This window comes from Serinus canaria, unplaced genomic scaffold (assembly GCF_022539315.1).
Source record: "Serinus canaria isolate serCan28SL12 unplaced genomic scaffold, serCan2020 HiC_scaffold_157, whole genome shotgun sequence".
In the NCBI taxonomy this organism is placed as follows: domain Eukaryota; kingdom Metazoa; phylum Chordata; class Aves; order Passeriformes; family Fringillidae; genus Serinus; species Serinus canaria.
In genome coordinates, this window is record NW_026108271.1 from 1 (window position 1) to 12,770 (window position 12,770).

The 12,770-nt window shown below is 62.3% G+C and overlaps 1 protein-coding gene across 1 annotated transcript; it reads right to left on the reverse strand.

Moving 5' to 3' along the window:
* Positions 1-735: 735 nt before the first annotated feature.
* Positions 736-10,267, reverse strand: LOC108964117 (ryanodine receptor 1-like; the record flags this gene model as incomplete). Its single annotated transcript, XM_050987707.1, has 14 exons — positions 10,000-10,267; positions 9,052-9,166; positions 8,847-8,979; positions 8,297-8,391; positions 7,186-7,321; positions 5,373-5,553; positions 4,597-4,708; positions 4,388-4,508; positions 3,536-3,705; positions 2,677-2,897; positions 1,644-1,734; positions 1,417-1,557; positions 861-959; positions 736-804 (listed from the first exon to the last, which is right to left on the reverse strand). Coding segments are annotated over exons 1-14 (1,929 nt in total), but the record flags the coding sequence as incomplete, so codon positions are not given.
* Between the last annotated feature and the right edge of the window lie 2,503 nt (positions 10,268-12,770).

Below are 12,770 nucleotides of genomic sequence, written 5' to 3' on the forward strand. Positions count from 1 at the left end.
TACAGATCGGCCTCGAACTTCTGCGGGGACAGGGGGACACCGCTGTCACCAGGGCCACCACAGGCACCTGTGATCCCCCCGGGTCACCATCCCTGTGGCACCGGTGTCACCAGGGCCACCACAGGCACCTGTGATCCCCCCGGGTCACCATCCCTGGGGCATCGGTGCCACCAGGGCCACCACAGCCACCAGTGATCCCCCAGTGTCACCATCCCTGGGGCACCAGCGTCACCAGGGCCACCACAGGCACCAGTGATCCCCCAGTGTCACCATCCCTGGGGCATCGGTGCCACCAGGGCCACAACACCATAGACACCAGCGCCATGTTCCCCCAGTGTCATCATCCCTGGGGCACCAGTGTCACCAGACCTGCGTCAGTAGGGCCACCATGTCCATGGCCACGTTCTCAGAGTCACCATCTTCATGTTCCCAGTGTCACCACACCCATGTCCCCAGTATGACCATCCCCATGTCCCCAATGCCACCATCCCCATGTCCCCAGTGTCACCATCCTCATGTCCCCACCACCTCCATCCCCCTGTCCCCATCACCCCCAGCTCCGTGTCCCAATGTCCCCCCTGTCCCCACATCCTCATTGCCCCCCACCCCAACCTCTCCACATCCCCCTCACCCCCATTCCCACGCTCCCACCACCGCCACACCCGGGTGCGTCCCTGAGGTGTGTCCCCCCCAAGGTGTGTCACCCCCAGGTGTGTCACCCCCCCATGACCCCACCTTGTGCGCCAGGGAGTCGAAGATGCCCCAGAAGAGACACTGGGTGACCCTGGGGGACACTGGGTGACACTGGGAGGACACTGGGTGACACTGGGTGACACTGGGGGGTGACACGGTGACCCCACCTTGTGCGCCAGGGAGTCGAAGATGCCCCAGAAGAGACACTGGGTGACCCTGGGGGGCACTGGGTGACACTGGGTGACCCTGGGGGGCACTGGGTGACCCTGGGTGACACTGGGGGGTGACACTGTGACCCCACCTTGTGCGCCAGGGAGTCGAAGATGCCCCAGAAGAGTCACTGGGTGGCCCTGGAGAGCACTGGGTGACACTGGGTGACCCTGGGGGGCACTGGGTGACCCTGGGCGACACTGGGGGGTGACACTGTGACCCCACCTTGTGCGCCAGGGAGTCGAAGATGCCCCAGAAGAGTCACTGGGTGGCCCTGGAGAGCACTGGGTGACATTGGGTGACCCTGGGGGGCACTGGGTGACCCTGGGTGACCCTGGGTGACACTGGGGGGTGACACTGTGACCCCACCTTGTGTGCCAGGGAGTCGAAGATGCCCCAGAAGAGACACTGGGTGACCCTGGGGGGCACTGGGTGACACTGGGTGACCCTGGGAGGACACTGGGTGACACTGGGGACACTGGGTGACACTGGGGTGTGACACGGTGACCCCACCTTGTGCGCCAGGGAGTCGAAGATGCCCCAGAAGAGCTTCCTGGTGAGGTGCAGCTCCTCCTCGGAGCTGACGCCCATGTTGGGCCACCCGCTGGGCAGGCAGTAGTACCTCCAGCAGCGCTCGTAGTGGTTGGTCAGCAGCTGGGGGGACACGGGCGGTCACTCTGGGGGGCTCAGGGCACGGGGACGAGCACCTTGGGGACTTGGGGACCCCCCCCGGGGCTCACCTTGAGGGGCATCTTGGCGAACTCGTTGAGGATGGGGACGTCGAAGACGAGGCGGCGCAGGAGGTGCTGCAGCATCGAGGGGCGGATGTACCTGGGGGGGATGGGGGGGGTCAGGGGGGTCTGGGGTTCACCTGAGAGCGCCGTGAGACACTCGGTGGGGTCACGCTGGGCCTCAGGGAGGGACACGGCGATTGGTTGGCCGTGGGATTGGCTGAGTGGGGCAGTTGGGTTGACCAAAAGGGTTGAGTTGGCCATGAGGGCTGGGTTGGCTATGGTGGTTGGGTTGGCCGCAGCTGTTGGGTTGGCCTTGAGGGTTGGATTGACCATGGTGGTTGAGTTGGCCATGAGAGTTGAGTTGACCAGGGGAGATGAGTTGACCATGGCGTTTGGGTTGGGTTGACCATGGCAGTTGGGTTGACCATGGCAGTTGGGTTGACCATAAGAGTTGGGCTGACCATGGCAGTTGGGTTGGCCACGGCTGACCATGGTGGTTGAGTTGGCCATGAGAGTTGAGTTGACCAGGGGAGATGAGTTGACCATGGCAGTTGGATTGGCCATGGCGGTTTGGTTGACCATGGCAGTTGGGTTGACCATAAGAGTTGGGCTGACCATGGCAGTTGGGTTGGCCACGGCAGTTGGGTTGACCATGGCGGTTGGGTGACCATGGCGCTTGGGTTGGGTTGACCATGGCAGTTGGGTTGGCCATGGCGGTTGGGTTGGCCATGGGGGCTGGGTTGGCCATGAGAGTTGGGTTGACCTTGAGGGTTGGGGTGGCCATGGTGGTTGGGCTGTCCATGAGAGTTGGGTTGACCATGGTGGTTGAGTTGGCCATGGCGGTTGGGTCGACCATGGCAGTCGAGTGACCATGGCGCTTGGGTTGGGTTGACCATGGCAGATGGGTTGAGTCGTCCATGATGGTTGGGTTGACCATGACAGCTGGGTTCCCCCCAATAGCTGGGCTGGTTTTGGGGTACCAGATGCAGACCCCTGGGGGGGGCACGGTGCCATTTTGGGGCGTGGCTCGGGGTCCCACCTGCAGAGGGCCATGAGGCACTCCTCGATGGCGTCGCGCTGGGCCTTGGTGAGGGCGCGGCCGCGCGACAGGCGGTAGATGGTGTGCAGCATGGAGTCCACCATGATGGCGCGGTGCTCGGTGCCCGCGAAGAGCGGCGCGCACTTGGTGATGAGTGGCATCACCGCCAGGCACAGGTACCGGTTCAGCGCCAGCGCCATCTCCGTCGTGCTGAACGTCGCCTGGGGGGGACACCGGGGGGGTCACGGGGTGGGGACACACCCTGAGGGGACGTGGGGACAAGGGGCAGAGGTGTCCCTTGGGGGGAGTCTGGGGATCTGCCCGAGGGGGAGATTTGGGGGGTCAAAGAGGGAAGATTGGGGTGATCCAAAATCCATCCCATAGGGGAAATCTGGGGGGTCAAGCAGGGAAGATTGGAGTGACCCCAAATCCATCCCATGGGGGAGGATCTGGGGGGTCAAAGAGGGAAGATTGGGGTGACCCCCTACCCATCTCATAGGGAATATTTGGGGGACCCCACACCCATCCCATAGGGAATATTTGGGGGACCCCACACCCACCCCATAGGGATATTTGGGGGACCCCACACCCATCTCATAGGGAATATTTGGGGGACCCCACACCCATCCCATAGGGAATATTTGGGGGACCCCACACCCATCCCATAGGGAATATTTGGGGGACCCCACACCCATCCCATAGGGAATATTTGGGGGAACCCACCCCCATCCCATAGGGGAGATTTGGGGATCCCACACCCACAGGAGGGAACAGGGCTGACCCGAGGCCCGAGCTGCAAGTCCAAGGAACCCTGCCGGGAGTTTTGGGGAGCCCCAGGAGGTTTTGGGGTGCCCCTCACCGTGTCCAGCGAGGCGGCCGCGCGCATGTCGGGCAGGAACCCCACTTCCAGCACGTGGAGCAGGAACTCCTGGTTCTGCACCCCATAAACGCGGTCCAGGAACAGCACCATGGGCGCCTTGTGCTCGGGGACGAAGCTGGCGGCCATGCGGGGCTCCACCACGTTCCCATCTGTGGGACCCCAAAACTCAGGGCACCCCAAAACTGCCCAGACAGCCCCAAACCCTAAAACAGCCGAGAATCCCCCCAAATCCCGGCGTCCCCAGAGCCCCCCAGCCTGGCTGGTGGCCATGGGGGGCTCCACCACGCTGTTGTCACCCCAAAATCTGTGCCTTCCCCAGTCTATCTAGACACCCACTGTACCCCCAAAAGATGTGTGTGTGCCCCTTCCCCCATTGCTCCCCATATTTGGGTACCCCCAAATTTTGGGTCCCCTACCCCCAGGTTAGGGCCCTGCCACACTCATCATCAGGATCTGCAGGGGGCGGCTGATGACCCCCACATTTTGGGATGTTCCCCCATCCCAGTCCCCACATTTTGGGGTGTTCCCCCACAAATGGGGGACCCCTGCCCACCTTTTCCCAGCGCCAGGATCTGCAGGGGGAGGCTGATGATCCCCACCAGGTCCCCACATTTTTGGGGTGTCCCCTATCCCAAGTCCCCACATTTTGGGGTGTCCCCCCATCCCAGTGACTCTCCCCCAGGTTTGGGGACCCCTCCCCACCTTTCCCAGCACTGGGATCTGCAGGGGGAGGCTGATGATCCCCACCAGGTCCCCACATTTTGGGGTGTCCCCTATCCCAGTCCCCACATTTTGGGGTGTCTCCCCCCAGGTTTGGGGACCCCTCCCCACCTTTTCCCAGCGCCGGGATCTGCAGGGGGAGGCTGATGATCCCCACCAGGTCCTCGAGCGGGACGAGCGAGCGCAGGATGGCCCGGATCCGCAGGGCCTCTCCCTTCCCCGCCTGGATCAGCTGTGGGGGTCACACGGGAGGGGTCACACCCTGAGTCCTGACACCCCCAGGACCCCCCTGAGCCCCCTCAAGCCCCCCAGGTCCGTACGTGCATCTCGGGGGCGCAGCGGCCCAGCAGGTCGATGAGGGCGGCGTAGAAGGACATGATGGCGTGGCCCAGGTGCACCCGGTTCTCCTCGGGGGGCTCCTCGGGCCCAAACCTGGGGGGAAACGGGGGGTCTGAGGGGTCAGGGGGTCACCCTGGGGTCCCCCAGGCCATCCCAGTACTGTCATCCTCACCCCACCCCATTCCAGCCCATCTTCACCCCCTTCCGTTCACGGCTTGATGCCCGCTCCGTCCTGTCTTCATCCTCACTTGCAGGTCTCATTGTGGACATCTCATCCCCGTCCTCATCCTCATCCTCACCCCAACCCCATTCCTGATCCCAACCCCATTCCTGATCCCAACCCCATTCCTGATCCTAATCCCATTCCCAACTCCACCCAATCCCTTTCCCAATCCCATTAACAACCCCATCCAATCCCATTCCCAATCCCATTCCAACCCCACCCAATCCCATTCCTAATTCCATTCCCAACCCCATGCAATCCCATTCCCAATCCCATTCCAACCCCACCCAATCCCATTCCTAATCCCACTCCTAATCCCAACCCCAACCCTATGCAATCCCATTCCCAATCCCATTCCAACCCCACCCAATCCCATTCCTAATCCCACTCCTAATCCCAATCCCATCCCACTCCCACTGCTCACAGCCGCCTCTTCCAGCGGCCGCGGGGCCCGTCCCGGGAGGAGGTCCCCTTACAGCCCACCCAATCCCAACCCCAATCCCATCCCAATCCCATCCCACTCCCACTGCTCACGGCCTCCTCTCCCTGCGGCCGCTGGGCCCGTCCCGGGCGGGGTCCTGGGCGATGCTCAGGGCGTCCTGGATGGCGGCCAGCAGCCCCGAGCCCCCCTCGCCCCGCAGCGCCGGCCCAAAGCACTCGGGCCGCCGGATCAGCAGCCGCACCACCACGTTGGCGTTCTCCTCCACGCTCTCCCCTGGGCAACGGCACCCCAAAGGTCACAGGGACACCCCAGAATTCCCAAAACAAATCCCAAAAACCCCCTAAAACCCCTAAAACAACGAGTCCCAGATCAGCAGCCGCACCACCACGTTGCGTTCTCCCCCGCTCTTCCCCTGGGCCAACGGCACCCAAAGGTCCCAGGGACATCCAGAATTCCCAAACAAATCCCAAAAACCCCTAAACCCCTAAAACAACGAGTCCCAGATCAGCAGCCGCACCACCACGTTGGCATTCTCCTCCACACTCTCCCCTGGGCAATGGCACCCCAAAGGTCACAGGGACATCCCAGAATTCCCAAAACAAATCCCAAAAACCCCTAAAACCCTAAAACAACGAGTCCCAGATCAGCAGCCGCAACCACCACGTTGGCGTTCTCCTCCACGCTCTCCCCTGGGCAATGGCACCCCAAAGGTCACAGGGACATCCCAGAATTCCCAAACAATCCCAAAAACCCCCTAAAAACCCCTAAAACAACGAGTCCCAGATCAGCAGCCGCACCACCACGTTGGCGTTCTCCTCCACACTCTCCCCTGGGCAATGGCACCCCAAAGGTCACAGGGACATCCCAGAATTCCCAAAACAAATCCCAAAAACCCCCTAAAACCCCTAAAACAACGAGTCCCGGATCAGCAGCCGCACCACCACGTTGGCGTTCTCCTCCACGCTCTCCCCTGGGCAATGGCACCCCAAAGGTCACAGGGACATCCCAGAATTCCCAAAACAAATCCCAAAAACCCTAAAACCCCTAAAACAACGAGTCCCGGATCAGCAGCCGCACCACCACGTTGGCGTTCTCCTCCACGCTCTCCCCTGGGCAATGGCACCCCAAAGGTCACAGGGACACCCCAGAATTCCCAAACAAATCCCAAAAAAAACCCTAAAACCACTAAAACAACGAGTCCCAGATTAGCAGCCGCACCACCACGTTGACGTTCTCCTCCACGCTCTCCCCTGGGTAATGGCACCCCAAAGGTCACAGGGACACCCCAGAATTCCCAAAACAAATCCCAAAAACCCCCTAAAACAATGAGTCCCAGATTAGCAGCCGCACCACCACGTTGACGTTCTCCTCCACGCTCTCCCCTGGGTAATGGCACCCCAAAGGTCACAGGGACACCCCAGAATTCCCAAAATACAAACCTGAAAAACCCCAAAATAGGGAACCCCAAAACCTCCAAAACAGGAAACTGCAAAAACCCCAAAACAGGGAACCCCAAAACCCCCAAAACAGGGAGCCCTGGAGAACCCAACTGGGAGTCTCAAACTGGGCTCTCCTCCACGCTCTCCCCTGCAGGAACAGGACCCCAAAACTCACAGGGACCCCTAAAAGGGACCCCCAAAACACAAACCCACAGGAGGGGACAGGGGAAAACCTGGGAGGTCCCATGAGGGGACACAGGGACACCTGAGGACACCTGGGGGACACCTGAGGGACACCTGAGGGACACCCGGGGGTCTCTCACCAGTGACAAAGATGGCAAAGCCAATGGAAGTCCAGGTAGTGCTGCCATGGGGGGCACGGGGAGGACACAGGGACCTCCTTGAGGGGACTTGGGGACACCTGAGAGACACCTGGGGACACCAGGGGACACCTGAGGTGTCTCACCGTTGACGAAGACGGCGAAGCGCAGGAAGTCCAGGTACTTCTCACCCCCGCAGGGGTTCCAGCCGATGTCGGGGTAGCCCTTGGCCAGCAGCATGGGGCAGCTCTGCAGCCCACAGCTTGCCAGGTATGTCACCACCTGCCCCAGGGGACATCCGGGGACATCAGGGGACACCAGGGGACATCAGGGGACATGGGGGACACAGAGGGTTTTGGGGTACAGCAGCATGGGGCAGCTCTGCAGCCCACAGCTCGCCAGGTATGTCACCACCTGCCCCAGGGGACATCGGGGACATCAGGGGACACCAGGGGACATGGGGGACACAGAGGGACAGGGGGGACACAGAGGGTTCCGGGGTACAGCAGCATGGGGCAGCTCTGCAGCCCACAGCTCGCCAGGTATGTCACCACCTGCCCCAGGGGACACCGGGGACATCAGGGGACACCACAGGGGGACATGGGGGACACAGGGGGACATGGGGGACACAGACGGTTCTGGGGTACAGCAGCATGGGGCAGCTCTGCAGCCCACAGCTGCCAGGTATGTCACCACCTGCCCCAGGGGACATCAGGGGACATCAGGGGACACCAGGGGACACCAGGGGACATGGGGGACACAGAGGGTTTTGGGGTCCCGGGATAGCCACAGGGGACCAGCCAGGGGACACCGACTCGGGGACACCAGGGGACACCAGGGGACATGGGGCCACAGGGGGTTTTGGGGTACAGCAGCATGGGGCAGCTCTGCAGCCCACAGCTGCCAGGTATGTCACCCTGCCCACCCGGGGACATCAGGGGACACCAGGGGACACCAGGGGACATGGGGGACACAAGGGTTTTGGGTTACAGCAGCATGGGGCAGCTGCTGAGCCCCCAGCTTGCCAGGTATGTCCCCACTGCCCCGGGGACACGCTGGGACACAGGGGACCCAGGGGACATGGGGACACCAGGGGACATGGGGGACACAGAGGGTTTTGGGGTACAGCAGCATGGGGCAGCTCTGCAGCCCACAGCTCGCCAGGTATGTCACCACCTGCCCCAGGGGACACCGGGGACACCAGGGGACATCAGGGGACACGGAGGTGACATGGGGGGGACACGGGGCTGTCCCCACCTTCTCCAGGTCCTGCTCCTTCAGGGCCAGCGCCAGCTCGTTGTTGTCGATGACGGAGGCGGCCGCCACGTCCAGGGGGGTGGAGCCCTGCATGCCTTGGGGACAGCAGGGACAGAGGTCAGGGGACACAGGGGGACAGAGAGGTCAGGGGACACAGTAGGGGGCAGAGACCCCTCCCCTCAAAGTGTCCTAAAGGATCCCCAAGGGGAATGGAGGGGACAGAGGTGACAAGGAGGGGGGGCAGGGAGTACCAGGGGGTGGGGAGAGCCCAGGTGGGGGTGGCAGGGACAGGACAAGGGATGGCTGGGAGGGGACAGGGAGGGGCACTGGGGACAGGAGGTGGCACTGGGGACACGGGGGAGGTCCCAGGGGTCCCAGGGGGTCTCACCCAGGCCGATGCCGCTGTTCTCCAGCAGGTAGCCCAGGTGGGGTGACGCAGAGGGGACAGGGGTGGCACTGGGGACAGGGGGTGGCAGGGAGGGGACAGAGGGTTGCACTGGGGACAGGAGGTGGCACTGGGGACACAGGGGGGGGTCCCAGGGGGTCTCACCCAGGCCGATGCCACTGTTCTCCAGCAGGTAGCCCAGGTGGTCGAACATGGAGCGCTGGTTCTGGCGGCTGATGCGGCAGAAGTAGCAGAGGAAGCGGCAGCAGTTGGTCACCATCTTGGGGAAGCGGATCTCCTGGGGGGCACCAGGGGGGTCAGGGCAGCTCCGGGGGGGTCCCTAGGGGGGCACCCAAGGGTGGGGGCTCACCTTGGACTCGCCGCCGCCCAGCACGCTGACCATCACCTGCATCACGGTCTCGTGCATGCCCAGCGCCCGCATCAGGTTGGGGTGCTGGTAGAACACCTTGTTGTTCATGATGTTCCTGGGGGGGCATGGGGGGGTCACCTGGGGGGCTCAGGGGCGATTTGGGGTGCTCAGGTGGGATTGGGGGCTCATGGGGGATATGGGGTGCTCAGGTAGGTTATATGGGGTGTCCAGGTGGATATGGGGTGATGGTCTGGTGCTGAACACCTTGTTGTTCATGATGTTCCTGGGGGGGCAACGGGGGGGTCACCTGGGGGGGCTCAGTGGGATATGGGGTGTCCAGGTGGGTATGGGGCTAGGTGGGTATGGGTGCTGGTAGAACACCTTGTTGTTCATGATGTTCCTGGGGGGGCACGGGGGGGTCACCTGGGGGGCTCAGGTGGGATATGGGGTGCTCAGGGGCAGATTTGGGGGGTTTGGCGGGGGGGGGTTATGGGGTATTGGGGGTGTTCAGGGGGTTCTCAGGGTGCTGGGTGGGGACTAGAGGTGCCTGGATGGGGACACAGGGGGACACAGGGAGGACAGAGAGTGACCCAGAGTGACCCAGAGAGACACAAAGGACACAAGGACACAGAGAAGACTTAAGGAGGACACAGGGTGACACAGGGTGACCCAGAGAGGAACACAGGAGGAAACAGGATAACCCAGAGAGGACACAGGATGACCCAGAGAGGACACAGGAGGACACAGGGTGACCTAGAGAGGACACAGGATGACCCAGAGAGGACACAGGGTGACCCAGGGAGAACACAGGAGGACACAGGGTGACGCGGGGTGACCCAGAGAGGACACAGGGTGACCCAAGGAGGACACTGGAGGACCCAGAGAGGACACAGGATGACACATGGTGACCCAAAGAGGACACAGGGTGACCCAGGGGCTCCCACTCACCCGATGCTCTGGATCATGAGGTTCTCCTCCTCGGGGCCCATCTGCACGATGAGCAGCGAGCGGATCTGGCCCAGACACTCGAGCAGGGCCGTGGTGTCGGGCACAGAGGTGGCACTGATGGCGTAGGCCTTGGGCAGGGCCCGGCCCAGCTCGCCCAGCGCGTCGTACTGCCGGTGCAGCAGGCTGAACATGGCACGCACCAGCGCCGGGCTCTGGATGAACGACTCCTGTGCCCAGTGCACCATGGTCTGGGAGATCAGCTCCTGCAGCGTGCCTGGGGACATTGGGGACATTGGGGACACAGTGACTCCTGTGCCCAGTGCACCATGGTCTGGGAGATCAGCTCCTGCAGCGTGCCTGGGGACTTGGGGGACAATGGGACATTGGGGACATTGGGGACACAGTGACTCCTGTGCCCAGTGCACCATGGTCTGGGAGATCAGCTCCTGCAGCGTGCCTGGGGACATTGGGGAATCTGGGGACATGGGGACATTGGGGACACAGTGACTCCTGTGCCCAGTGCACCATGGTCTGCGAGATCAGCTCCTGCAGCGTGCCTGGGGACATTGGGGACATTGGGGACACAGTGACTCCTGTGCCCAGTGCACCATGGTCTGGGAGATCAGCTCCTGCAGCGTGCCTGGGGACATTGGGGACATTGGGGACACAGTGACTCCTGTGCCCAGTGCACCATGGTCTGGGAGATCAGCTCCTGCAGCGCCTGGGACATTGGGGACATGGGGACATTGGGGACATTGGGGACACATGACTCCTGTGCCCAGTGCACCATGGTCTGCGAGATCAGCTCCTGCAGTGGCCTGGGGACATTGGGGACATTGGGGACACAGTGACTCCTGTGCCCAGTGCACCATGGTCTGTGAGATCAGCTCCTGCAGCGTGCCTGGGGACATTGGGGACATTGGGGACCCAGTGACCCTGTGCCAGTTGCACCATGGTCTGCGAGATCAGCTCCTGCAGGTGCCGGGGACATTGGGGCCTGGGACATGGGGACATTGGGGGTATCAGGGAATTGGGGACATTGGGGACACAGTGACTCCTGTGCCCAGTGCACCATGGTCTGGGAGATCAGCTCCTGCAGCGTGCCTGGGGACATTGGGGACATTGGGGACACAGTGGACTCCTGTACCCAGTGCACCATGGTCTGGGAGATCAGCTCCTGCAGCGTGCCTGGGGACATGGGGACATTGGGGACATTGGGGACATTGGGGACACAGTGACTCCTGGCCCAGTGCACCATGGTCTGGAGATCAGCTCCTGCAGCGTGCCTGGGACATTGGGACAATGGGGACATTGGGACATTGGGGACACAGTGACTCCTGTGCCCACTGCACCATGGTCTGCGAGATCAGCTCCTGCAGCGTGCCTGGGGACATTGGGGACATTGGGGACACAGTGACTCCTGTGCCCAGTGCACCATGGTCTGCGAGATCAGCTCCTGCAGCGTGCCTGGGGACATTGGGGACAATGGGACATTGGGGACATGGGGACACAGTGACTCCTGTGCCCAGTGCACCATGGTCTGGGAGATCAGCTCCTGCAGCGTGCCTGGGGACATTGGGGACATTGGGACACAGTGACTCCTGTGCCCAGTTGCACCATGGTCTGGGAGATCAGCTCCTGCAGCGTGCCTGGGGACATTGGGGACATGGGACATTGGGGACATTGGGGACACAGTGACTCCTGTGCCCAGTGCACCATGGTCTGCGAGATCAGCTCCTGCAGCGTGCCTGGGGACATTGGGGACATTGGGGACACAGTGACTCCTGTGCCCAGTGCACCATGGTCTGGGAGATCAGCTCCTGCAGCGTGCCTGGGGACATTGGGGACATTGGGGACACAGTGACTCCTGTGCCCAGTGCACCATGGTCTGGAGATCAGCTCCTGCAGCGTGCCTGGGGACATTGGGGACATTGGGGACACAGTGACTCCGTGCCCGTGCACCATGGTCTGGAGATCAGCTCCTGCAGCGTGCCTGGGGACGGGACATTGGGGACATTGGGACTTGGGGACACAGTGACTCCTGTGCCCAGTGCACCATGGTCTGGGAGATCAGCTCCTGCAGCGTGCCGGGGACATGGGCGGGGACATTGGGGACATTGGGGGACAGACATTGGGGACATTGGGGACACAGTGACTCCTGTGCCCAGTGCACCATGGTCTGGAGATCAGCTCCTGCAGCGTGCCTGGGGACCATTGGGGACATTGGGGACACAGTGACTCCTGTGCCCAGTGCACCATGGTCTGTGAGATCAGCTCCTGCAGCGTGCCTGGGGACATGGGGACATGGGGACATTGGGGACATTGGGGACACAGTGACTCCTGTGCCCAGTGCACCATGGTCTGGGAGATCAGCTCCTGCAGCGTGCCTGGGGACATTGGGACAATGGGGACATTGGGGCATTGGGGACACAGTGACTCCTGTGCCCAGTGCACCATGGTCTGCGAGATCAGCTCCTGCAGCGTGCCTGGGGACATTGGGGGACATTGGGGACACAGTGACTCCTGTGCCCAGTGCACCATGGTCTGGGAGATCACTCCTGCAGCGTGCCTGGGGACATGGGGACATTGGGGACATTGGGGGACATTGGGGACACAGTGACTCCTGTGCCCAGTGCACCATGGTCTGGAGATCAGCTCCTGCAGCGTGCCTGGGGACATTGGGGACATGGGGACATTGGGGACACAGTGACTCCTGTGCCCAGTGCACCATGGTCTGGGAGATCAGCTCCTGCAGCGTGCCTGGGGACATT